The sequence below is a fragment of the Leucopleurus acutus genome (genome assembly GCF_964270905.1).
Source record: "Leucopleurus acutus genome assembly, chromosome: 4".
Taxonomy (NCBI): domain Eukaryota; kingdom Metazoa; phylum Chordata; class Mammalia; order Artiodactyla; family Delphinidae; genus Leucopleurus; species Leucopleurus acutus.
The window spans coordinates 135153236-135179702 of record NC_139146.1 but is presented as its reverse complement, the minus strand read 5'-3'; the positions used below and the strand labels follow the sequence as shown (position 1 = coordinate 135179702).

General features: G+C 37.0%; 1 protein-coding gene across 7 annotated transcripts in view; it reads right to left on the bottom strand.

The window, feature by feature from the left end:
- Positions 1 to 26467, bottom strand: part of INPP4B (inositol polyphosphate-4-phosphatase type II B) — a 583153-nt gene that overhangs the window by 113335 nt on the left and 443351 nt on the right. For all 7 annotated transcript variants that reach the window (XM_082838508.1, XM_082838506.1, XM_082838512.1 and 4 more), the window contains 2 exons: positions 23376 to 23553; positions 12927 to 13130 (listed from right to left, as the gene is read on the bottom strand). In XM_082838508.1, the coding sequence (XP_082694634.1) occupies positions 12927 to 13130; positions 23376 to 23553 (382 nt within the window). The remainder of the gene's footprint in view (positions 1 to 12926; positions 13131 to 23375; positions 23554 to 26467) is intronic.

The following is a 26467-nucleotide window of genomic DNA, read 5'->3' as shown; positions in this document are numbered from 1 at the left end:
GGAGTAAGATTAGGTTTTGGTTATCTGAGATTTGAAAATGAGCCCAACGGCAAATTCTGAACTAAGAGATTACTCTAGAAAAAGGACAGGCTGGTCCCATGTCCCCTTAAGTCAGAAAACAACAGTATCATGTAATCACGGATGGAGCAATCACTTGGCTAATGGATCAATCAGCTTGGGTCAAAGGACATAAGTGGCCAGTATTAATAGAGGACAGTGTTGGCATCAAGGCCCCAGATCCATTCATCAGCCTGGGATATAAAACAGGAGTGCGTTACAGGGAGGAAAGGTGATAATTCACTTTGCAGGAGATAATTATGAATTATTATTAATTCCAAGCAAGATAATTATTTTGGAGCTAGGATGCTAAAAATGGGTAGGCAAAGATTCTTGAAGATGTACCTTGAATATCTGATGTCTATCGTAAACAAGCCACTTTCTATAGTATCTCTGTGGAAACATACGCACGGAGGAAAATAACTAGCGAAACTCCATTCTCATTCTGATGACTTTTTATTCATGAGGTCAGTGCATTTAGGAGATTCTTTTTGTTTAGATTGCTGGTATGGCTGGGACCTACTCAACTTGCTTCCCTACTAAAATCATGAAGAGGAAAGGCTGCTTAGCGGGGAGAAGACGATCAAAGCGTAAGAATGTGGCCGCACTCCATGGTGCATCTAACCCCTCCCCTTTTCAGGCCAGGGAAGAAGGATCAGTCTCCAGATTCCGTTTAGCCCCTCAGCCACAGGAAAGGTTTAGAAACAAAACCAAAATCACAACCAAATAAAACAACACAACAACCACCTATCAGAAAAGAAGATTGCTGGTCCCCCCGCCCCCAACAACTAGCAGTCATTAGCCTGCTATTGAAGGAAGTAATGGAAAATTGGTGGGTTAAAGTCTAACCTTTATTAAATGGAGCTTAACGTTGTCCTTGACCTTAATACAACCCAACTTCTCGAAGGTGAAGTGGCTGTCAACTTTGGCTCAGCCATGAAGGCAAAAGTCAGTGGGGAATAAGCAGCAATATTTATTCCATTCTGAGTCAGGTGCTGATCTTGGTTCTTATTTATTTCTGGGTTAGGACCTAAGCTAACATGCAGGTCAAACCCAGTGTTGGTAGATGCACACATCTGATGGACGTAGCCAGGAGTAGCCAGGGGGCCATTGCACCTGGCAGAGTGAGCCACGAGGGCAGGGAATATGGTGCTTACTCAGCATGTCACACGTTTATGAGCTTGGTGGCATCGAGAGACATCCTGACTGCTTTGGATCAGCAGTTAACTTTAAAAAAGAAAAAAAAAAAGTTCAGCAATGCTTAGCTGATCAACTTTTCTAGGGACAGCTTTTGATCAGCAAGAATGTAAAAAGGCTAAACCAGAGCTGATATGAGGGCCCTGTTGTATCTTTATCTCCATGCACAATTCGTCACGTGTCATTACCAATTTCCGAACACTTTGATTAGAACCAGTTAGGAAATTAACGAGGCCGATCTCATCTTTAAAAAGAAGCTTCAGTCTATCTTTGAGTTGATTGAGAGCAATTTGCACTATACTGGCCTGGTTCCTCCACACTGCAAACCTCTGCTCTTTCCATAGCTTGATAGCTCTGCTCTCTGAATCCTAACCTTACCCAGACTTTTAGGTGAAAGGAGTTGTACATACAATACTTTATGGTCCAAATTGGCACACGTATGGCCCAAGCTGCATAATACACACATACCTGCACACACACATATAAACATACACATATATCATGTCCACTAAATATAGCCAGATATGTGGCATCCATCAGAATTAAGTGAGATTCCCCAACCTTTGCTTCTTATTGATCCTGCTGCTTAATTTCATCCACCTACTCATGTAAAAATCCCTGACCTTGGTTTCCCAATGAACACACTGCTGGCCTCACTCTGAAATTCAGTTCCTAGTGACACGCGTGGACACAGATGGTCAGCCACTGTTTCTCCAGCAGTGACCTCTCCACAGTCCCTGGTTTGGATCTTGCCCAGACCCATACGATTAGCTCTCACATGATCAGGTCTACACTTCATCTTCACTGATCGTCACGCTCATGCCATCACTCCTCTGATCAAAAGGAGGCTTAGTACTGCAGCAAGTATTCACTCTTCTCTCAGCCTAGAGGCACCTCTGTAGTTGGGTCGACCTAGATAATTCTACATATTTCTCTTTAGTCTTCAAAATGAAAGCTTCATCCAGGTCAGTCTCCTTGCTGTCCTAGAAACATACTGCTGACTAGCTCAACATATATTTTCTGGGCATCTGCTACCTGCCTGCTGAGTGCTGAACATCAAAGATATGAAGGAAACCTTGGAGGAACTAATATTTCTAACGACATATACTGCTTTTCAGGCTTCAAGTGCCTTCTCCCTTACCTTCCATCAATCCAAATTCTCACCATTTCCAAGAACTATTCATGCTACTCTCTCTTTGCTTAACTTTTATTTTCTTTCTAATAGACAGTGGGCTCTATGAGGGAAATGCCTATTATTTATTCATCCTTTTATCCTCAGGTCATAGTACTTACCAGGTGATAGTTAATAAAAGAATGAATAAAGGAATGAAGGAAGGAAGGAAGGAAGAAAAATAAAGGAAGGAAGAAATGGTTTTTTCATCTTCTTCAACCTTCACATAACTTCTCTCTTAATACTTTGGACATTGTTAATGTGTATCACATACCCACCTCTGCTCTGGGAATACCTTTCAATAGTATCTCTGCTTGTTTTATGAGTGCTGGCCATTCACTTGAATTAGAGGATATGGCTGTTGAGGTCAGGATCCATTTTTGATGTTTAATTTGTTTTCCCCCAAGTACCCATAGCACTGCTTCACATTATTGATGCTTAATTAACATTGGTTGATTGACTTAATAGCCTGCTACTTAGGAGTAGAAATAAATTAAGATACAACTATAAGAAGTATTAGCACATGTATCTTCGAATTGAAGTTAGAATTAAGCTCATATTCTGAATGGTTGAGTTCACCCTAATATGTGTCACATCAAGCTAAAGTTTTCAATTCAGTGAAAATATGAAATAAAGCTTTTGTTTAATAATAAATAAAAATAAATCACTGATTGACTAAAGATGTTAATTTTAAATTGGTAATTGCGTGTCAGCCACACACCATCAAATAGTCGTACAACTGGCTGAATTATATGACATCAGTGAGCGTGCTGCATGCAACCAATTTCCAGGACTGATTTTTTTTTTTCACTGAATGTACCCTGATATAGCAAGACAATAGTCTGCCTGTATAGACCTCGGCATTTCTTTTAACTATTCATTAACTTTGGTGTATTCAAAAATGTCTACTTAGGAATAATATCTCACTATTCACATCAGAATGTATTAAAGTTTAAAGGCACTTGATTTAAATGTAATCATACATTTCTAAAGTGTGTGTATGCAAGTTTGCATAATCATTATATACAGGCATATCAAACTCTCTGACACTAAACCAGGCATTGTAACAATCAGCAAAGTATCCAAGGGAGATGATACGATCCATTATAAAACCACAGGAAAATCACCATTTCATGAATAAGAAGAAAATACCTCTGTTAAAAACACTAATTTGAGTTGGAAGATGAATTGCTGATTCAGCAAATCCATCCATTCACTTATTCTGACTAATTCTGAAAAATACATTGAACTGGTATGTATAAAACACTGTATTAGGTACCATAAAACAGGGGGCTGAAGGTGAATGTATTAATTGCAGGTGGGAAAATCTAGAAATTGGTAGGATTTCATGAATACGCATGCCCATAAAGGTCTCCTTTGGGGTTTCTTTTCTTTATTTATTAAAAAAAATTTTTTTTAACATCTTTATTGGAATAGGACATTTGTACATTTTGACAGTCATGAACTTTGCCTAATCACCTTTTGTGGACTTTAATATCAGAAAAGTATTCAGAGCACATTTCTCCTGGGGGAAATGGACTGGAGAAGGTCAGGAGGGTTTCCCATCCATCAGGAAAACAGATGCCAGAACACTTGTCATTGCCATACAGAGAACAACTGGCCTAATTCTCCCTGTCCTTTCTGATGGGGAGAATAGATGCTTTCAATGTCCCCTCCTCATAGCAAGAGGAACAAAACCAGGCAACCCTGTTAGGTGTGACGTAGGAAGGAAAAAGAAAGAGCTGGGACAAGGGGAAGATGGTTGCTTCCAATTCATATTTGCAGGTAAACATCTGAAATTATTTCTGTGTAACCGGGCCCTTTGTAATCGGCACATGAATAATCAAATAAAATGAAAATCACCACCACTGGGTTTCTGGAAGCTGCTGGAGGCCTTAACTCATCATGTTCTTAACTTTGGTCATGTCTGATGATGTTTTGTGTCCATCCTGAATTTTCACCACTTTCTATGTTTGAGGATAATTGAGAAGATGACTTGGAACAGTCACCTCAGAGTTGATTATGACTCTGCGAAATATCCACTAAGGAGAGAGGAATTTAACTGGGTACTTTTGATTGTAAGAGAGAAAGAAAATCCTCCAAAAAACTCATGAATTCTAATGGAGGAAAAGATACCTGACATGGTGCAGAGTTATATTAAATTTAATTGTTCCGTTTCCAGCCAAATAAGAAGGTAGACAAGAATAATAACTTGCTCAACATCACTAATCATGAGAGAAATGCAAATCAAAACTACAATGAGATATCATCTCACACCAGTCAGAATGGCCATCATCAAAAAATCTAGAAACAATAAATGCTGGAGAGGGTGTGGAGAAAAGGGAACCCTCTTACACTGTTGGTGGGAATGTAAATTGATACAGCCACTGTGGAGAACAGTATGGAGGTTCCTTAAAAAGCTACAAATAGAACTACCATATGACCCAGCAATCCCACTACTGGGCATATACCCTGAGAAAACCATAATTCAAAAAGAGTCATGTACCAAAATGTTCATTGCAGCTCTATTTACAATAGTCCAGAGATGGAAACAACCTAAGTGTCCATCATCGGATGAATGGATAAAGAAGATGTGGCACATATATACAATGGAATATTACTCAGCCATAAAAAGAGACGAAATTGAGCTATTTGTAATGAGGTGGATAGACCTAGAGTCTGTCATACAGAGTGAAGTAAGTCAGAAAGAGAGAGAAAAATACCGTATGCTAACACATATATATGGAATTTAAAAAAAAAATGTTATGAAAATCCTAGGGGTGAAACAGGAATAAAGACACAGACTTACTAGAGAATGGACTTGAGGCTATGGGGAGGGGGAAGGGTAAACGGTGACAAAGCGATAAAGAGGCATGGACATATATACACTACCAAACGTAAGGTAGATAGCTAGTGGGAAGCAGCCGCATAGCACAGGGAGATCAGCTCGGTGCTTTGTGACCGCCTGGAGGGGTGGGATAGGGAGGGTGGGAGGGAGGGAGACGCAAGCGGGAAGAGATATGGGAATATATGTATATATATAACTGATTCATTTTGTTGTGAAGCTGAAACTAACATATCATTGTAAAGCAATTATACTCCAATAAAGATGTTAAAAAAAAAAAAAGAATAATAACTTGAGGGGAAATTTCAAAGTCATTAATTTATTCTACAGATGAGTATTGGGTACCTTTTATGTGCAAGTGCTCTGCACATAAACACAAAAGTGAGCACAACACTGTCTTTGCCCTTTAGGAGTTTATAAAGTTGATGAGCACATGGAAGAAACAGATATATAAACAACTGATTATAATTCAGCATTCACGAGGCTGTGATCATGGGGTGCAAGAATAATGCTTTAGGGCTTCCCTGGTGGCTCAGTGGTTGAGAGTCCGCCTGCCGATGCAGGGGACGCGGGTTCGTGCCCCGGTCCGGGAAGATCCCACATGCCGCGGAGCGGCTGGGCCCGTGAGCCATGGCCGCTGAGCCTGCGCATCCGGAGCATGTGCTCCGCAACGGGAGAGGCCACGACAGTGAGAGGCCCACACACCGAAAAAAAAAAAATAAATAAATAAATAAAGCTTTATTATACAAAATGTTTTGGAGTTGAATGCATACATATGTATATATACATACATCTCTATCTGTGTATCAATAACAGAAAATTTGGAAATAAATGGCCCTATTTTAGTGGACATTTTACTGATTCACGTAACTAAGTCGTAAGGTATTGCTTTAGAAAAGATAAATCACAGATTAGTATCCAGTTGTCTATAAGAATTCATTACTTTTAAACAATGAGAATGATTTATTTCCTTCTTATTAAGATCAGGTCAATGGTTTCACATAGCATAATTCTAGGCAGCCAGAGAACTGAACAGAAGTGCTTTGGAATATGAATTTGCATAGGTACCTCTGCATTATGCATGACCTTAACTATCTTCCCTAGAGGTAAGTTCTAAGATGGAGACAGAATCTGGCAAGAGAAGTTGAGAATACAGATCACTGCAGATTGTTTGTGGAGGAGGAAACCGGCTAGATAAGTTTTGTCCTTAACAGTTAGTAATATTTTGCAGCCACGTATGCTCACTGCTACCAATGTTGACAATATAAATAGCTCTATCAATACTCCTGTCAAACTGAAACATTCATATTTGTTCTACACATCATTAGAGAAAGGTGTAGTAGAAAATGAACTGTGAGAAGTTGGTAAAGAACATACCAGAAAGATGTAAGTCTTATTCCAAAATTCAATCTTCGGGAATACTGAATTACAGAGAAACCACAATTTTTTTCAGGTTGTACAGAGACTTTATTCAGAGGATGTCGGACATAAGTATTACTGAATTTGTGCTATTGTTTCTATAAACTATGAAATGACTGAAAACGTATATGGATTAATGCGAACCATCTATTGTGCTTATGTGACATAAACACATTTTGCCATAATAATACATAGCAAAGAATGGAAACTAGCTAGCTTAAGAATGGAAACTAATTTTAAATCTGATTTACATTTACAACATGAAGAAGGGAAATTAAGTGGCTAATCTGGATGCGGAATCGTTGCCTGATATACAAATGTAGTTCAACTGAAAAATGGGTTTGGGATATGGCTACATAATAACAACAGTTTTCTTAGTCCTGCACTTTGCTGGAATGGATCAGAATATAAAAGATCAGAAGTGTATCTTTTTTCTTTAACAATTACTGAATGAGGGTAGGCAGATTTAGTCCCAAACCCGTCAGTGTAGTAATGTTGAAGTTAAATCACAGTGTTCTAGAGAACAGCATAATTACTGGAAGCCACAAAAACTGGGTCAACTTAATACTTTGGTTGGTTGACATGCCTTCACATTTTGGACAAACTAATCTTGGAATCCCAGCTGTTGGGAGCATCTGTTGTAGAGATGTAGCGACAGAAAAGCAATATGTCATCTTTACCAGCTAAAAGATGAAGAATACGATATTAGTCTATTTCTTTGCACAGATTGTCATAAAATCCCAATATTCCTCTGTGGGTTAATTGTTTACTAACTTTTCACGAAAATCAACCTTTAAAGCTCACAATTATTTAATAAGTAAAATTCAGCAAATAACAGACTTTTTTTTGGTCAGTGATCATTTTAGTTTCAATCTCTTCCTTATTGACTAGATAATTATTATCCAGATTCATATGTCATCAACTTTGCCAACAAACAAGCTGAACAGAGAAAGAACCTTCTCACACTGATAGAGAGTTAACAGAGATTCTCCTGACCTCCAAAAGAAAGGTGTTTTATAGGCATCAGCTCAGTAGAACTCAAGAGTAATTTACTAACATGAACTCACTTTCCAAATATTTATTATTAGAAGCTAAATGCAGTTGTTCAAGTTAGGTAGTTGTTAAACCTACAGTCCCTGCCAGAAATTAAATAAAACGGAACTACTTTAATCTTATGTGCAAACCTAAATCAACCTACATGATCAGAGAATATTTTTGTTTGTCACAGAAACCCAATTAAATTAATTGTTTAAAACATTGAATTATTTCAGGAAGTTGACTAGACTTGTAATCAGTGCTGAAACTTTTCTAACACTTAATTAACTAAGAAAAGTGGTACACAAAATTATGTTTCCAATTCATTTAATAGCACAGTCTCTAAAGGCATTTCTAATTAGCTACATTTTCTTTGGAGTTACTCAACTTTTCTAAGTTAGATAAAGATTTGAAAATAATGTTAAATGGTTATGACTTTGGTGAATTTTTTTAAATAAGGGATTTCCATCTCTTAACAAAGGGATATTTGTAATAGAAAGTGGTTGCTAAGGAACGTCAATAACAATTGTTATATAACAATCAAACTTGGTTATTGTTTGCAAATAGAGTAAAATTATATTAGGAGAAGAGAGTTAGAAGTAACTTTTCTGAGTGGGAAAGATTCTCCTTGTAATCGTGATAAATTTATCAGAGCATTTATATGCTTTCTAGAAATAGTGGGTTCTGGAAGAAACTCAGAAATTGTATGAAAGGAGGTAAAGAGGAAGATGCAGATCATTATTACCCTCCCCTAACCAAAAAACCCTGGGAAACTGAGAAGGCACTCCTGCATCAACTGGAAAAAAAAATCAGGCAGACTTTTTCCTACCAAGGTATTCCCAAGTGAATGACTGAAGGTGAGCCAGCAACCATGCAGACTCCTACTGGAATATTGGCCAGCCCTCACAAGCACTGGAATTTCCTATTTCTTTCAAATGTTGATAATAAGCACTCTACCCACTTTCTTTGGTGCCTATTCGAAACTTTCACCGCTCTCCTCAGCCTGTCCTCTCTGCCCTCTTCTGAACATGGTTCTGCTTTTATGATAAAATAAGTCATGCAGGTTAATATCTAAAATATAAAAAGAACTCATATAATTCAATAGCCAAGAACAAAACAGAACACATAATTAAAGAAGGGCGGAGGAACCGAACAGACATTTTTCCAAAGAACACGCAAAAAGGTGCTCGACATCATTAATCATCAGGGAAATGCAAATCAAAACCACAATGAGAGACACCCCACACCTGTTAGAACAGCTGTCATCAAACACATAGTAGATAACAAGTGCTGGCCAGGAGGTGGAGAAAAGGGAACCCATGGGCACTGTTGGCGGGAATATAAATTGGTGCAGCCATTATGGAAAACAGGATGAGGGTTCCTCCAAAAATTAAAAATAGAACCACCTTATAATCCAGCAATTCCACTCCTGGGTATATATTGGAAAGAAACAAAATCACTGTCTCAAAGAGACACCTGCACCACCGTGTTCATTGCAGCATTATTTATAATAGTTGAGATGTGGAAACAACCTAAGTGTGCATTGACAAATGCATGAATAAAGAAAATGTGATGTATATATATATATATATACACATATATATGTGTGTGTGTGTGTGTGTGTGTGTGTGTGTGTGTGTATTATTCAGCCATAAAAAAGAAGGAAATTCTGCTGTTTGCCCCAACATGGATGGGTCTTGAGGGCATTATGCTAAGTGAAATAAGTCAGACAAAGAAAGACAGATACCATGATCTCACTTACACACAGAATAGAAAAAATACAAACTCAGGGCTTCCCTGGTGGCGCAGTGGTTGGGAGTCTGCCTGCCGATGCAGGGGACGTGGGTTCGTGCCCCGGTCCGGGAAGATCCCACATGCCACGGAGGGGCTGGGCCCGTGAGCCATGGCCTCTGAGCCTGCACGTCCGGAGCCTGTGCTCCGTAATGGGAGAGGCCAAAACAGTGAGAGGCCCGCGTAACGCAAAAAAAATAAAATAAAAAAAATAACAAACTCATAGAAACAGAGAATAGATGGGTTGTTGCCAGAGCTGAGGAGGGGGAGACAAAATGGGTGAAGGGGGTCAAAAGGTACAAACTTCCAGTTATGAGATAAGTAAGTCCTAGGGATGTAATGTAAAACATGGTGACTATAGTCAACAACACTGTACTGTATATTTGAAAGTTGCTAAGAGAATGAGTCTCAAAGTTTTCATCCTAAGAAAAGAAAATTGTAATCCTATGAGTTGATGGATGTTTAAATATATTGTGGTGATTATATATATGTATAAAATCATTTTGTTGTACACCTTACACTAATGCAGTGTTATATGTCAGTTATAGCTCAATAAACCTGGAGAAAAATATTTCAAGCAAAGAACAAAGAAGCCATCCAGGCCCACGCACCCTCACAAAAGTAAAATCCATTTTTACACCTTCCCTGCGGTCTCAGCTGAGGAGCACACTTCTGCCCAGGACTCGTCCTCCACCTGCCTGCTTGAATGGATCATCTTCTCTTCTTTGTAAGGACCTTGTTCTATCAGTAATAGCCTCTCAGTCTCTTAGCCTCTTACATGGCCTTTGGAGTGATAAACACAGTCAATTTCACGACCTTTAAAACAAAACAAGTAAGCAACTAACAGACACACACACGACCTATGTCAGCTGAAGTGTTCCTGTCTAAAGGGTCACCTCATCTTCTTTCTCACATTGTTAACTTCTATTCACATTTATATCTCAGGAATTACTTCTGGAGATCCCATCCTGACCACCAGACTCCCACTTCATCCTGTGTATAATCCTAAATTGCACTGTCGTTGCCATTGGTGTCTCCAGAGCCCTGAATAGGTCATGGAGCCCTCGCAGCCGTGGGCGGGTCACCTATGTTTCCCCAGCACGTGGCACAGTAACCCAGGCAGAACAAGAGCTCAGTAACACCCACTGCACCAAATGCTTCACCATAGACCTCAACTCACCATGTTTCCTACTCTCTCCCACTTTCCCATCATAAAAAGTTTCTGTATTTAAAATGTTGATCTGAAGTCACATTAGCAGAGTCAACCTTTTCCCACCTGTCTCTCTCCATCCCTATCACAACATTTTAACTATTTATTAACATATTTTTATCTACCACTAGACTCTGAGCTCTAGGACCTAATGATCTGACTTATCTTCCCTTTTGGAGCACCTGTGGATATAGAAGTTCTCACAAGTTATCTAAAAGGAGGGAGGGAAGGAGAGGGGTGATTGGAGCCACAGGAGGAGGGTGAGGTGTGGGAGTGTGTTTGCATAACACAATAAGGTGAAAATTACGAAAACAAAAGATACCCAGTTCCAAAACTCTCCCTCAACTTAATAAAAAATGGCAGTCATTTGTCAAAAAGTTCACTGTATGTTTATTTAAATGAAATACAAGTTCTATATCTACCCGCACTCTTTCAAATTCACATTCCGAATTTATGATCTACCCCATTCTCCCATTTATCTCAAGGAGTAGTACTGATCCTCATAATAAGATTATATAATTTACATATCTTAAAAAAGAAAACATACAGCAATAATATTAAAGTAATACAATGCATTGGCCTGGGCTTTTCCAGGTCATGGGGCATTGTCACACAGGTAAATCATTTATCTTAGGACCACACTAAGAGCTAAACAGAACAGGTGCTGTTATTTTCACTTTACAGTTGAAAAAAATTGAACTTCAGAGAGGTTAAGAGGTATGCACGCCTTGGAGCTATGAATAAATTGAAGAAGAAGGTGACAGTACAAGGAAGAAATATTAGATTTGCTCTTTTGAAAATGATGCAGTGGGAGAAATGCAATCTTAATCAGCAACAACAAATACTTATTCAGCATTTACCTCACGGAGCCCAGCTCTGTCTTTCCTGTGATAGAACTTTTATCAAAAGAAAGAGCAGGTATCACTTCACAGTGCTTCAGACAGCAATTTTTTTGAGAGGCCTGCGCCTTTCAAATAATTTACTACCCAAACACTTTTAAATTTAGGGTGGCAGGAAAAGTAATCGTTAACTATTTAACATCTAATACAGCTAGCATACTACAGCATTTTCTTGGTTTAACATATGATTCAGTAAAGCGTTTCCTTCTGTGTGTGTGTGTGTGTGTGTGTGTGTGTGTGTGTGTGTGTGATGTGCATATACTTCAAAAGGTTCTTGGATAATGAATATGCATTGATTCAGGAAAAACACACTGTTCCCTCTCACCCAGAGAGAGAAACCTTGATTTTTTCCTGTCTTATTCTGCCCACCTACAGTTCCTATCACCATGTTGGCTTCTTTGGTTTATGTGTCTTTGCTAGTTATTTTTTCAGGTGCTTTTATGTGGCCATTCTCCTGCCAATTTTAGAGCCACCTGGAGTAACATCTTTTTTTTTTTTTTTTTTTGCGTTACGCGGGCCTCTCACTGTTGTGGTCTCTCCCGTTGTGGAGCACAGGCTCCGGACGCGGATGTGCAGGCTCAGCGGCCATGGCTCACGGGCCCAGCCGCTCCGCGGCATGTGGGATCTTCCCGGACCGGGGCACGAACCCGTGTCCCCTGCATCGGCAGGCGGACTCTCAACCACTGCGCCACCAGGGAAGCCCAGCGCTACATCTTTTTTTAAAAAATAATAGAACCCATGAACAAGAAGGATTTAAGAGATCTTTGTGTTCACTGCCATATAAATGTTAACACTTTTTCAAGTGTGTCCAGAACTTACACGCTGGATTGCACCAATGAAGATACTTGTTGCATCTAAGGAGTAGATTATGGATGATTATTGACTTATTTTCTAAAAAATAATTTTAATGGTTTATATTACCTTGGCAATAAATAAGGAAAAGTATTGATATTATAGAGTCTTGCAATTGTGGCATCCTTGTTTTGATGACATTTCTTGGAGATATTTATTCTTTGACTGCATTATATATATATATAATATATATAATGTATATGTTATATATAGAAGCTATTTGAGAGCAAATAGGTTTTCACGTCAAGTAAATGTGATCAGGAATAAAATCTTCATTTTATCATTTGCCCCTGGGAAAAATGTAACCTATTTATCCACAATCTGTATTATGACTGCTTTCTGACTTGTTTTCATAAAAAGCAGAGTTTTTTTTTTTTTTTTTTAACATTCTTGCTTTCAGGACTAGACACGGAGAGGCAGGCTATGTAAAAAAAAAAATTAAAAACTTACCCACTCTTCCTCATCGTAGTCCGAATGATGCGGTATGGAGTCCTGCCTTCTCATCGGCGGGGGTGGGTCCTGGGAACTGCTCTCCTCTGTGCTGTTCTTAGGAGAGGGCGGCTTCTTAAGGACACCTCCTGGCCTGGCAGTGTAAAGTGCTAAAAGGGCACTTCTGACCAGCTGATCCTTGAAGGCATGTACGAAAAGCTCTGTCTGGAAAGAAATTGACAGGGGTTCAGCACAGAGCCTTGAAAAGGTCAGTGGCGGATTTGCTGTCACTTAAGTGGTGTGGATGGTGTTAAAGGTGCAGGCAACAGAGAGAGAAAATGATTCATACGTATCAATGGAAAATAGTTTGGTTTGGGTTTCCGCCAAGGCCTTGAGTTCTATTCTAAAGTTAATGCTGAGGTTCTATATGCATTGTAAACACCATCTGTCTCCTCATCCCACTCTCTTTTAGTTCCAGATCCTGTCTTTGGAGATGTATTTCCCTGGGGATTATCATTTGAACACCATCTCCCTGCTGTGCCTTTCAAGTAATTCCAAATACACCTTTAAAGAAAATGTAATCAGACTATGTTTATTTTGTATTTTAAACAGAGTTAAAGGCTAAAGAATGACATATCTCTTCAAAAAAAAAAAAATAGAGGCAGGAGACCTTTTTTTCTTTTTAGTATCATGGACAGATTTCAGCAGTAGAGCTGACATAGGCAGTCTTCCCCATGAAAACATTTGGCTTTTATTCCCCATTACTACCCTCTAAACTGTCTCCTCCACCAAATGGTTTCGGTAGTGTTCAGTGTTATCGAGCTTACTATGCAACTTGCCATGTGGGTTTTACAAGCTGGTGGTAAATACCTAGTAAGTAGTATCGTAATGATGGCTTTCCAACAATAAAGAACTTTACAGCTGTACTCTGCAATTTCCTGATGAAATGTTTAATGGCTTCACCCTGTTATACACTGCAGGGTGCAGTAATTGATTTTCTGTATTATAGTACACTTAACATACACGTGGCCTACCAATCTGTTTAGAGAAGTAACTCAAGCACTGACCCACATTGTTAACATATTTATGCTTTGTAATCTGTTGGGAAGGGGCCCTTTAACCCATAGCATTATTTTGAATCACAGATCACTGAGACACTCCTGGATATAATGCTGTCTTCACCAATGCTGTAACTCAAGGTAAACATTTATTGGTGCTCTCTCAATATGTAGTCAGCAGTGCCATGCTCAATAATTATTACTAAATTGACTCTGAATCTCCCTGTTGTGAGTGTGGACAGTTACAGAAAACCAGTTAAACCAAGTTCAAAATAAGCAACTAATTAATAAGACCCTGTCATATCTGAATAGTTATATCTTTGCAGTGGATCGTGAAATTCTAGAGCTAGAAGGGAGTTGAGTGGACCTCTTCACTAACCAGATAAAAAAACTACGAAAAAAGTGTGATGATCTGTTCTAGGGCAGACTGCTGATTGGCAGCACAAAGGGAACAGAGTCAAAGTTTTCTAACAAACTCAGCAGTATTTCCCCTTACTCCACACCATCCACCATGACCCTCAGCCTCGGTCCTTCTGTCCTTCTTCCCCTGCTTCTCTAACTCTGGCTCCCCATGCGTTCTGAACATCTACCAGCTCTCATAGTTAACTGTGTCCACAACTGCTGATGTTAACTCTCTGCCCTGTGAAATTTTAATGGATGTTTTAAACACTCTTTTAATCTGTTAGTCATATTGAAGGCACTTTGAAGGTAAGTAGACAAGAAATATGGTAAAAAGAGGCTATATTAGAATAAGAGGTTGGAAAATAATTTTATAATAACTAAGAAAATAAAAATAAGGCAGAGCTCTTTTCATTAAAAGAACGGATGAAAAAGTTGGCTAGACAGTACAAGTCAGTACATTTATAGCAAATGGGGAAACATGCTGTTTACATAATTTTCCAGACAGCACGGATGTGTCTGTCAATGTGAATTTAAATATTAAAAATGTGAATTTACTTCCACTCAGCTTGACCTAACTATTTCTTTCTTGATAGTTTCTTCTTGATAAATTCTTTTGATTTATTTTTGGAGCAAAACAGATTGACTTCTTTGACTTCCTGCTACTACAGCTCCAGTCTCCATAACACTCACTAATTACTATGTAGCTGAATACTATTCAAACCCAATGAAATTTCCTATGGTTCTTGTAATCACCACTATTTCTTCCCATAGCACGCACACACAGAGTTTCCTCTTCATTTACTCAAATCTCATTTGGGTTGATTTAGCACCAAAGACATGGGAGATAATACAGTAGATTCTTGCAGTTTTACAACCTAGAATTTTGGGGGAGGGTAGCTGAATATAATGCACAAAATATTAAACACAATAAAAGCTGATCTTCTACTTTGTGTGTATACTGAAACATGTATCTGACTCCTTGGAAACTCTCTGGATCACCCAGATCCTGTGCATAGAATCGTATTCTGTTAGAAAATAGCAAAATATTCCATTGCAATTTCCATCATGACCTGGAAAAAATCTTAATTTTCTTGACTGGTATTACTTGGTAAAGGTAGACCAACAGAGACCCAGGTGTTTTACCATCAAAATAAATCAGCTTGAAGAGATTCAGGTAGTCACACAATCCCAACACATGTGTATGTTGCTGTTCTTACAACTGAGATAACACCAGGGAAGTTACGCATCAGGGAAGGAGGTGACCATGTCTCTCTGAGCTGCCTATTGACTCAGAGTTCCGAAAGCCTTTTTCCTTTTCTTACTTAGCTCCAACTATAATAATGAAAGAAGAAAGGCTGACTAAATATTATTGTAAGGGTGGGCAAAGCAATTAATTTAAATTATCAGTGTAAGATTATAGTAAAAAAGCATAAACTCTGAACCCAAGGCAGATCTATTTCATTAGTTCTATATTCAAAAAAGAAAAAGAAAAGAAAATGTTTTCTTGCCTTTCTGCCATTTGTCCAATGCATACGCTCATACAAGTATCCTTCAAAGTAACACACAGAATTATCTGCAAGTACAAAACTACTAAATATTACTTCTCCTGGGGATACATTTCCTAGTTTCCTGAATACTAATGCCAGGGGAATAGTTAGAATATGTTCATTTAAAAACACTCTTTTAAACTAGAGAACTCAACAAATTAAGCAAAGTCCCCTTCTATTTAGAATTTCCTTAGAGTCACTGAAAAAATTCAAGGCCATGCCTAATCTCATCTGCAATACAAAATACCATAAACAAGTAATTATCATTTTAGTAGTCATGTATATGGAAAAAAAAGAATCCTGCTTATTTTAAAGTTTGATATGCTTTAATTATTTCATAGTGTTATACTTGACATTAGTACCTTGATATGTGTTTAACATTCCCTAAAGCAAAGAACATTGAACTTTCAGCCAGGAGAGTTACCTGACATCTGGGCAGCTTATATAAATTATCCACTTGACCTTGGCTAAATCACATAACAACTTTTCCCCAGTATGTACAAAATTACAACGCCTATCTGTGAAACCCTTATGGGAGTTCATTGAAAACTGTACTCTTCTATTTATGCTTCTCTTTCTTGACTGACCTTTTCAGTTTCTGCTGTTGACTCATAATCCCCTGCTCACTCAAAATGTGGTAAGTGGACCCTAAGGGGCCTTAAACCACATTCTTAGAAGCATTTTTCCATTGGTGATGTAACCCCTTCTTCCGTAACTTCAAGTCTCATTTTTTATTATGCCAAGGTCTTCAAAATCCATTTCTGCTTACCTCCTGAATCAGCATGGTCAAGGGTTTCCATCTGCAAGCTTTTTGAGAAGTCCCAGCCCGATCTCAAGTTTTTCAAATAAATGTTTTCTTCCCTGTTTTCCATCTGGGTGGTATCATTACTACTCAGCAACTCTGAGTCCAAACGTCTGGATCATTTTCAGTAATATTTATTTTCTGGGTTAGTGATCAATTTCTAGCAGTTAGATATTTTCAATAATTTCAAAGATTGACCCTTATGTTATATCCCCACAGCTAATCCCTCTGTCCTTACTCAGCCTAGTTATGGCTCTGAGGATGATCTTCAGAAAGCAAGCCTCCAGGCCTTCCGCCCTTAACAACCTTCTCAGTACCTACAGAACAGACCTTCTCTTGGGTACCTAACTAGGATTGAGATGGATAGCTCATATATAAATCTTTTAACTTTATGAGACACTGATGAACTGTTTTTCAAACTGCCAACAATTGTGTACCCATTAGTGATAGATGAAAGTTCCAGTTATTCCATATCCTTCCTAACTTATCCTATGCTCAGCCCTTTCGATTTTAGTTATTCCAGTGGGCGGTTTGTGGTACCTCATTTTAGTTTAAATTTGCATTTCCCGAATAACAAATAATGATGAGTATCTTTTCATGTGCTTATTTGCCATCTGTCTTTTTGATAAATTGTCTTTTCAATTCTTTTGCTCATTTTTAATTGTTTTATCATTCAGTTGTAAGAATATACATTCTGACACAAGTCCTTTGTCAGGTACCTATTTTACGCATATTTTCTTCTAGTCTATGACTTGCCTTTTCAATTTCTTAATAGTGTCTTCTGAAAACTTTAATGAAAGTTTTTAATTTTGAAAGTTTTTAATTTTGAAGAAGTCTTACGTATCATTTTTTTTTGGTTCATGTTTTTTGTGTTCCAAGAAATCTTTGCCTAACCCAAGATGACAAAAATTTTCTCCTATATTGTATTCTAGATGTTTGTTTATTTATTTATCTGTTTGTTTTTTTCTTTTAGCTTGTATGTTAAGGTCTATGATCCATTTTTAATCAATTTTTATATAAGTGTAAGGTAAACATAAGGAAAGGTTTATTCTGCATATGGATATCCAATTGTTCCTGCACTATATGTTAAAAAGATATCCTTTCCCCAATGAATTTCTTTTGCACTTTTGTCTAAATTTATTAAACACATATGTATGGGTCTATTTCTAGATTCTGTATTCTATTCTGTTGATCTATATATCTGTGCTTACACTAATATGTTACAAACCACGCAATGAACATTATTTTTGTTTTAAAGAGTAAATATGTTTAAGTAAATTAAACTTTTGATTTTTAAAATTCTGTCCACATACATACCATTTCTGTTACTCTTTATTCTTTTGTGTAGATCCAAATTTTCCATGGTGTCATTTCCTTCTGTATAAAGGATCATTTCCTTTAAAATGTGTCATAGTACAAGTCTGGGATGAAATCTCACAGTTTTTGTCTAAAATGATCTTTATTTCACCTTTATTTTTGAGGGACATCTTCTCTAGATATGGAATTGTAACTTTTTATGTATGTCAGTATTTTGAAAATGTTACTCCATTATCTTCTGGTTTGCATAGTGTCTAATAAGAAGTCTTTTACAATTCTCATTTGTGTTCCTCTGCACATGTGCCTTTTTTTTCTTTTTATTTTCTGGTTGTTCACAATTTTCTCTTTACCTGTTTCTCAGCAATTTAATACCTGTGTTTCTTTCTTTTTTTAATATTTACTCTGCTGGAGTACATTTTGCTTCTTGGATCTGTAGTTTCATTGTTTCATCAAATTTTGGTCATCATTTCTGCAAATATTTTTCTGTCCCCCTCTTCTTTTATTCTAGGACTCTAATTATATGTATGTTAGATATCTTGGTATTGTTCTGTAAGTCATTCATGCTCTGTTTTATCATTTTCAGTTATTTTTCTCTTTGTGCTTCATTTAATTATTTTCTAATACTATGTTTGCAAGTTCACTATCTATTCTTCTGAAGTGACCAATCTGCTAATTCCACCCAGTGCATATTTTTATTTCAGAAATTATATTTCACTTTTCTTTGAGTTCTATGTGATTCTTTTTTTAATTTTCCTTTTTTTCTCCTCATCATTTTTATATGTTTCTTTGCTTTCATAAGTATGTGAGCATATTTATAAGTGCCATGTTAAGGTTCTTATCTACTAACTGCATCACCTCTGCCATTTCGGGGTCTGCTTCTATTGCTTAATTTTTCTTCTAGTTACAGGTTATATTTTCCTGCTTCTTTGCATGCTTGGTATATGCTTGTTGAATGCCGGGGGCATTTTGAGTTTACATTCTTGTTGCTATATTTTATTGTATTCTTTTAAAAAATGTTGGGTTTTGTTTTGGTACGAAGTTAAGTTACTTCACACCAGAAGGACTCAGTAAGATCATTTCAAACCTTATTTTTAAGCCTTGTTAGAGTGAATCAAGAGCAGCCTTTAATCTAGGACTAAGTTAGCCCCACTACTAGGGCCATGACCTTCTGAGGGCTCTATGCAGTGCTCTATGTGTGATAAAGTCTTCTCACTCTGCTGGTCAGGAGATAAACCATTCCGAGTCCTGTATGACCACCAGGACTTCTTTTGTATGCTTATTTCTCGTACTTATTTCCCTGGATTTTGATAGTTTATTCACATGCGTATGCAAATCAGTACTCAGGTAAAGATTTTAAAGCACCCATTTACAGATGTCCAAGGCTCTTTCTGTATGCAGCTCCTTCCTTTTTGGTACTCTGCTCTGCAAATTTTAGCCATCTTGGCTTTTCCTGAACGCCACTTTCTGTCTCCTCAACTTGAGAAGTTGCTGTTTGGCTTCTCCCTCCTTGTGCTGCAGCTTGGAAACTGCCTCCAGGAAGAAACTAGGCAATTATAAGGTCACATAGTTTGTCATCTTCCTATGCTGCCTATTTTCCAATGCCTAAAAACCATGACTTTATACATTTTGTCTAGCTGTCTTTTTGTCATTTGAGAGGATCCATATTACCCTACCATGGCCAAAAAAAGAGGTTCTAATTCCATGTATTTTATGTATAAGTATCATTCTTAATATTATTTTACTTTCTTACCTTTAGTTTCCTTGTTTTTAATATTCTAATAAACACAGTTTTGGTTTTCTATAACAGTACTTATTTCACCAATTAAATATTTACCATATGAGGGAGACTATGAAAAGAAGAAACGTAAGTTCTAATCCTGAAATTTCACCTTCACTAACACTAGTTACTTTCAAGTTCCCTTAGAATTTAGTATGTGTGTACATGTAGACATATACTGTCACCAGCTATAAAAAACAAACAAAAACTCACTGAATTCTTCTACTCAATTTGGGATTGAGAGAGAGTAGTGGAAGTGAATAAACAGTAAGAAATTCCTTCTCAGTACCTAAGTAATCAACATAATCAATGTTCTGTATATAATATATATCTTCAACTTCTTAGCATACTGACTTTCTGGCATTGTTATTAAGGAAAACGGAACATTTCTTAAGAAAATCCTGAGTTAAGTTTTAGAATGGAATGCTTGTTTCTTTCTTTGAATACAGCAGAATGCTTTGGTATACTATGTTAAGGTTGAAAAGATACTAGGAATTGGAAGGTGTTGTGTTTTCTCAAATATATTGTGAGCAAAGCCTCTAATATTTGTGACCAAATCCTTTTTTGTTGTTGTTTACCATTTCACAATTGCCGTGTTGTGAAATAGTCCATGCTTTTAATTTCTTAGACTGTAAAATTAATACTGTGTAGTATTTGTCATACAGCATTGAGTACAATACCACACACAATTAGGTGCTCAATACTGCTTTGTGATGAGCATAATAATAATTACTTTCTAAACAAGGTCTATCAATCTCTATGGAGTGGAGACTATGATGGGCATTTGAAACTAATGTCACACATATATCTGAGTAATGAGATACATGCCTACATTTGTGTCCTTACGTTTTCATTTTGAATTTCTTTACGTTACTTTTCTCTTTCTCTCTCTCGCTCCTTTTTTTTTTGTCACAGTATTGTATAATTTTATCTAGAAAAAAGGAAAATGCATTTTTTATCCCACTCTATTATTAACCTTTCATATCTTATGTTAAAAATTTGGCTTATGCTTTGTTTTCTCTGTTGGGATTAGTTACGTAAAGTCGGAGTTTGTCTTTTGCTATAAACCTACATCATAACATTAAATAATTCTTTAATATTTTCATAAACATATGCAGCAAACAAATCCAGTTATCCTTCACAAGATTCTATTTTTAAGAACTATTTTTTAAAAAAATAGAACTTAATTGAGGTTGTGCACATTAGGATATGAAAAATTTATAGTAAATTTTATTGTGAAATTTCAGTTATGTCCTATGGATGAGTTCCTAAGAAAACAACTCAAGAACTTATTTTCCAAACATGTCCGTTCAGATTCATTAAAAGAAACAAGGGGACTATCAATGAAGAAAAGACCTATTCTCTAATCCACAGTGTGCAAGTCCCTAGTCTTAAACATGAAATGTTTTTAAGTTAAATCTTGCTAATATTAAATTAAGCTAAAATTTAAGATGCCACTAAAATGATTTATCTTTTGTGCTAGATTCATGGATCATAGTTTATTTTAAACCATGAGCTAGTAACTGTCTTCATACACTAGGCAAAACTCTGTTAACTTAGATACTTCTTTGAAATTCTGGGCATGAATTCTTAAAGAAATGCATGGCTTGCAAATTTAACTTTAAAAAATCCTCGTGATTTCAAGTGTTGACAGATTTCTTAGTAGACGAAGCTTGTCTACTCGGTAACAAACAAACAAAAAAAAAAACATAGGGAAAAAAGTTGGAGCAATGCTGAATTAAAGGAGGAGAAAATACATGCCCTGCCACACTCCCAAATCACTGCAGCAAGATGTGAAGGATGTGTGAAATGACAAATCCCTGTCCAATGCACAGGAAGAATATAAATACTGCTCTGAAATCACCACAGTGATGTTCTATTTGCTAGAATTTTCTGTTTAGATGAACCCAGGAAAACCTCACCTCACCCACAAATCCAAAAAAGAAATGAACCAAAAAGAAATTCTGTTATTTTACTGTATGTGACACCCTCCTCTTGTTTTTCCTTTTTCTTAGCCATAACATATTCATTGACTATTAGACATATTCATTGACTATTAGAATAGTTAAGTATTGTTGAGAAGTTTGTCTAACAATTTTTTTTTAATTTTTAAAAAAGGAAATATCAAAACATATATTGCATGGAGGACACCAGAAAGGGTTTCCATTCTGGAGTCAACCAGACCTGGGTCTGAGCCCTAGTTTTGTTTGAATCCTGGGTTTGACTTTAGTTGCATGACCTTGCACATTTTTTAAACTTCTCTGAGCTTCAGTCTTTTGCTTTGTGAAATGGAGATAACATGGACCCACAGTTTGAAGGTTAAATGAAATAACCTAAGTCACTGAAGTCACTAGCAAAATATTTGACAACGTAGGTAGTTGTAAAATTTGGGTCAATTTTCTCCTCCCTTTTCTTGATGGGGATACCTGTTCTGGCATGGAAGGAAGGTTGCATTTTGAACTGGAAGTCTTGGGTTTGATTTTTCACTTTTTCATTTATTAGACAATTCACTTGACCTTTCTGAATACATATTAGCTAATTTTTTCTGAAAATATATACTGGTTATATCCTATGAGAAAAATACATGAAAATGTAGACTTTAAAATGTTAAATAAGGGCAAGGTATTATTATTATTATAAATTAACGTATCTGAGTCAAAAATATATACAGATATAGTATTCAGGTTTCTATGAATCTGTTCTTCAGGAACTCAAAGAACTACACTGTTACCTTATTCTAAAATGCTACCGTAAAAATTGTCTTTGGTCAGTTTCTTCAAGGGCATATTCATTGGAAGTATCTCATAATAAGTTTCAAGATGTCCTCAGAATGCAGAGGTTACGAATGAGTGTACTGGAATTGGACTCCAGGATACTTGACTTTGCATTTCTATTCAAGCTGCAATTTGACTTTTGCTATCTTGGTTCTCCATATCATTCAGATGCCTTAATTCATTATGGAAATTGATGCTGAGTGTTTACCCCATGCCAGACTACCATTCCTCTTTACATATACAAATGTAAGTCACCTTTGGAAAAATTAAGACCTAGGTCCTACTACATTTCAAACAATAACTAATACTTTAGAAATTTTTAGAACCTTCTCCCAGTTGATAATGTTACAGAAAGTAAACTGAGGCAGAGGAATTACCCCATGTCACTGATAAGAATCCCCATCCAAGTTCTGCTCTCAAATGAAGTGACATTCTGACTCAAAGGTATAGCTTCATATGCATCAAAGAGAAAATAATTTTCAAAATCTAATTTAATTCATTTAATACAACCAGGAACCAAAGAGAATGAAAGATGTCAAGGAAAAGAGAAAATATACCTCAACCAGTAATAGGTTTCGTTTCCTACTAGGAAAAAAAAATTAACGTTCAGTAAAATTTGAAAAGAGAATGAGGCCAATTCATTTTGATCCTGTGGCAATACTTTGAAGCTTACTTTTTAACCTAGTCTATTTTACATTTCCAGATGTTATGAAAGGCAATGTATACAGAAAGCAGTACCAACGGGGATTTGGGTATATCATTTTCCCCACTGCAGTGACGATTTGGGTCTTACTTTTTCTGAAAGCATCTTTAAAGAATTCTTCAAGCTGTCTGGAGAATGCTGGCTTGCAGAATTAAGCAGTAGGTCTGCATGGGTTGCTATAAGAGGTTGTAGTTGATTGATGTTGCTGAGAACTTCTTTTGCTTTGGCTGTGTTTTCAGGTGAATAGTAAATAAACTGGTATCCAGTACTGCAACAACAAAGATAAAGGCAAGTTACACAACGAGCGGAAAGACTTTTCAGCACTTAGTACCGGATGGCGAATGATAAACAGAACTCCAAATAGCATTACTTCCTATTGAACAGATAAGAGCTATTCTAAGAGATTTTTATGATATCCGAAGAGTGTTTAAAGTCAAATGACCAAGATATTTTGTAAGACTAGTTGAAATAAATCCAGTCCTCGCTCAATCACTAGGAAGATTCTTCATGATTACATATGTCAAGTATTAGTATTCAAAACAAATTAGTATTAATATTATTAAAAATTATTAGTGAACTTGAGGTCACACAGTACAGAGAGAGAAAAGTATGAGCCTCTATATTTAGGCCAATATGAATATAGATCCTGGCTCTACCACTTACTAGCTGGGTGATCTTGGGCGGCCTTTACCTTCCTCATCAGGAAAGTGGGAATAATTATGCAAACAGTTCTAAGAGGTGGGTAAGATTGGTTATCATTCATGTGAAATGCCTGACACAGAGCAAGCATTTAATAATTACTGTGTATATTTTTCCCCATGATACTTAGGGCAGGGGGCATACATTTTAATAGCTGAGAAATGGGGAGAATATAAATTAATGCCAAGTGGGCATATGGAGAATTTTATTGGATAGAAAAGAGACATGATAGCATAAAAATTCCCTTATGCTATCTTTTTCATCACTTTTTTTGTTCCCCTTGTGGTTTCTCATTTGACTTGTAAAAATACCTAAAATTGATTACAAATGAAAGAATGACTGACTTTTATAGTCATCATTTAGGAGTTGGTCAAGCATGTTACGGATGTAAGAATTCCGTGGAATGAAGGAGTCTTTGGCCAGTTTTATTAGGAAAAACAAAGGAGGCATTCCAGCAGGGAAAGAAGTGAAACAGCAAAACATCAGCCAAAGAAAAAGAAGAGAGTGGCCATGGATGGTGCATTTACACAGTGGGTGCAACACTTGGTCATATCCCTTTATATCCAATCATCAACGCTTTTTTCATAGCATCTTTGAAACCAAGTCCCCCCAAAACAAAGTTTCCTTACCGAGAACTTTGTTTATGATTAATTATGATTAATTATTAATCAATTATAATTTATGATTAATGTCTCTACCCAAAACTTTATTCCCTTTCTTGTCTCCTCTGACCTCAGTCTTGTGCTCGTTGACCAGTCAGACGACTAAAATTGCTGTTGTCAATATCATCATTAACTTACAAACTCAGGTTGTTTCTCCAGGGCAGGATGAGCTAACAGGACCCCAAGCCATGGCCACCTGGTCTGAGAATCATAAACCAGTTATCCTGACTCCCCAAACTACGATTAAGGATTTAGGACTATCACAAGAGGATGATTAATCCCGACCCCCTTTTTTTTTCCCCTTTAAAAAAATCTCCAACTCAAAGACCAAGTTGGAGTGGACCTGAGGCTTGCCTCCCCCCCCCTTGCTTGGTTCCCTGCAATAAATCTTCACTTTGCTCTCAGAGTTTGGCTTTCTGAACCGTGGGCACATAAGTCCTTTGCTGGGTTTCACCTTGCAACCTGTGATGAGTATTTACTGAATATTTTCTTTACGTTTACCAGCTAAATTATTAACATTCCCATAATTCCATTTCTTATTTTGAAATATTAGCATCCAATAAGACACATTAACATCTAGAAAGCACTCTCCCCTTGCCTTGACACTAATGATTTTCAGGGCAAAGTATCGGTTTCTTCAGGAAGACAATATAATAAATATTTCTATTATTTAATTTATTTTTTCACAATTATTTTTAAAAATGACCTTGGTGCTTGGACTATTCAGGAGATAGGACAAGAAGTTGATGAATGAGGGATACAAGTGTCTAAAAGCTAAGAAACACATTGCTATCCTGTGACACTGATGAGAACTCATTCAATTCTGTACTTGTAGATTTTTTTAAATTTCAGAAGCAGGAGCTTAAAAATAAAACATATCACTTATTTTAATGCAAACTGAAGCAGAAGACAAGTAACAATGGCGAGGAGGAGAAAGAAAACAATAGTCCAGGCCAATTATCTGTCTCTTCCTGGCTCATCTGATCTGTGGGACTGTGCTGAAGCCTTTAACAAAAATCATGAACTGGGATGTCCCCCTAATCATCTGTACTCAGACTGGATACAAAATTCAATCCACTGCAGTCTTTAGGAAATCAAACAACTCCATGTTATTTCCGCAAAGAAAATGATTATCTAAAGATACTGACACATACACACTACTATATACAAAATAGATAATCAACAAGGACCTACTGTATAGCACAGGGAACTATACTCAGTATTTTGTAATAACCTACAAGGGAAAAGAATATGAAAAAAATATATATGTGTGTGTGTGTGTAACTGAATCACTTTGCTGTACACCTGAAACTAACACAACATTGTAAATCAATTATACTCCATTAAAAAATAAATGAATAAAGATATTGATGTGTCACCAGGGTGGGGATGATATTTAATACCCAGCAATTTTTACAGCTGAGACTAGGACTTACTAAGGACTAGACAGAGAAAGCAGCCTGTGAGGGCTGCTCTGTGGTCCCTTTTCACTGATCTGCTCTTCTGTTATTGTAATTTGCTTTCTGGTTTCATCATATGGGGATGGATAGGCCTCCCATGGCTTAGCTCTGGGAAAGCTAGAGCTCTCAAGGCCAGTGTGGTTTTCCCTCCTTCTCTCCACAGATCTGTCCTCTTTCTGAGTGTGTCATTCCTGGCCTCTTACCTGTTCACTCCTATGCCCTCTTTTTGACTCCTCTATACATATTTCCTACTCTGCAAATTCCCTGAGTCTCCTCTCCATTGGAGGAAATACACTGCCAAGATTTATTTCTTACATCTTCTTTCCTTACACCCTAGTTCAGTGGTGCTCAAATTTTAATA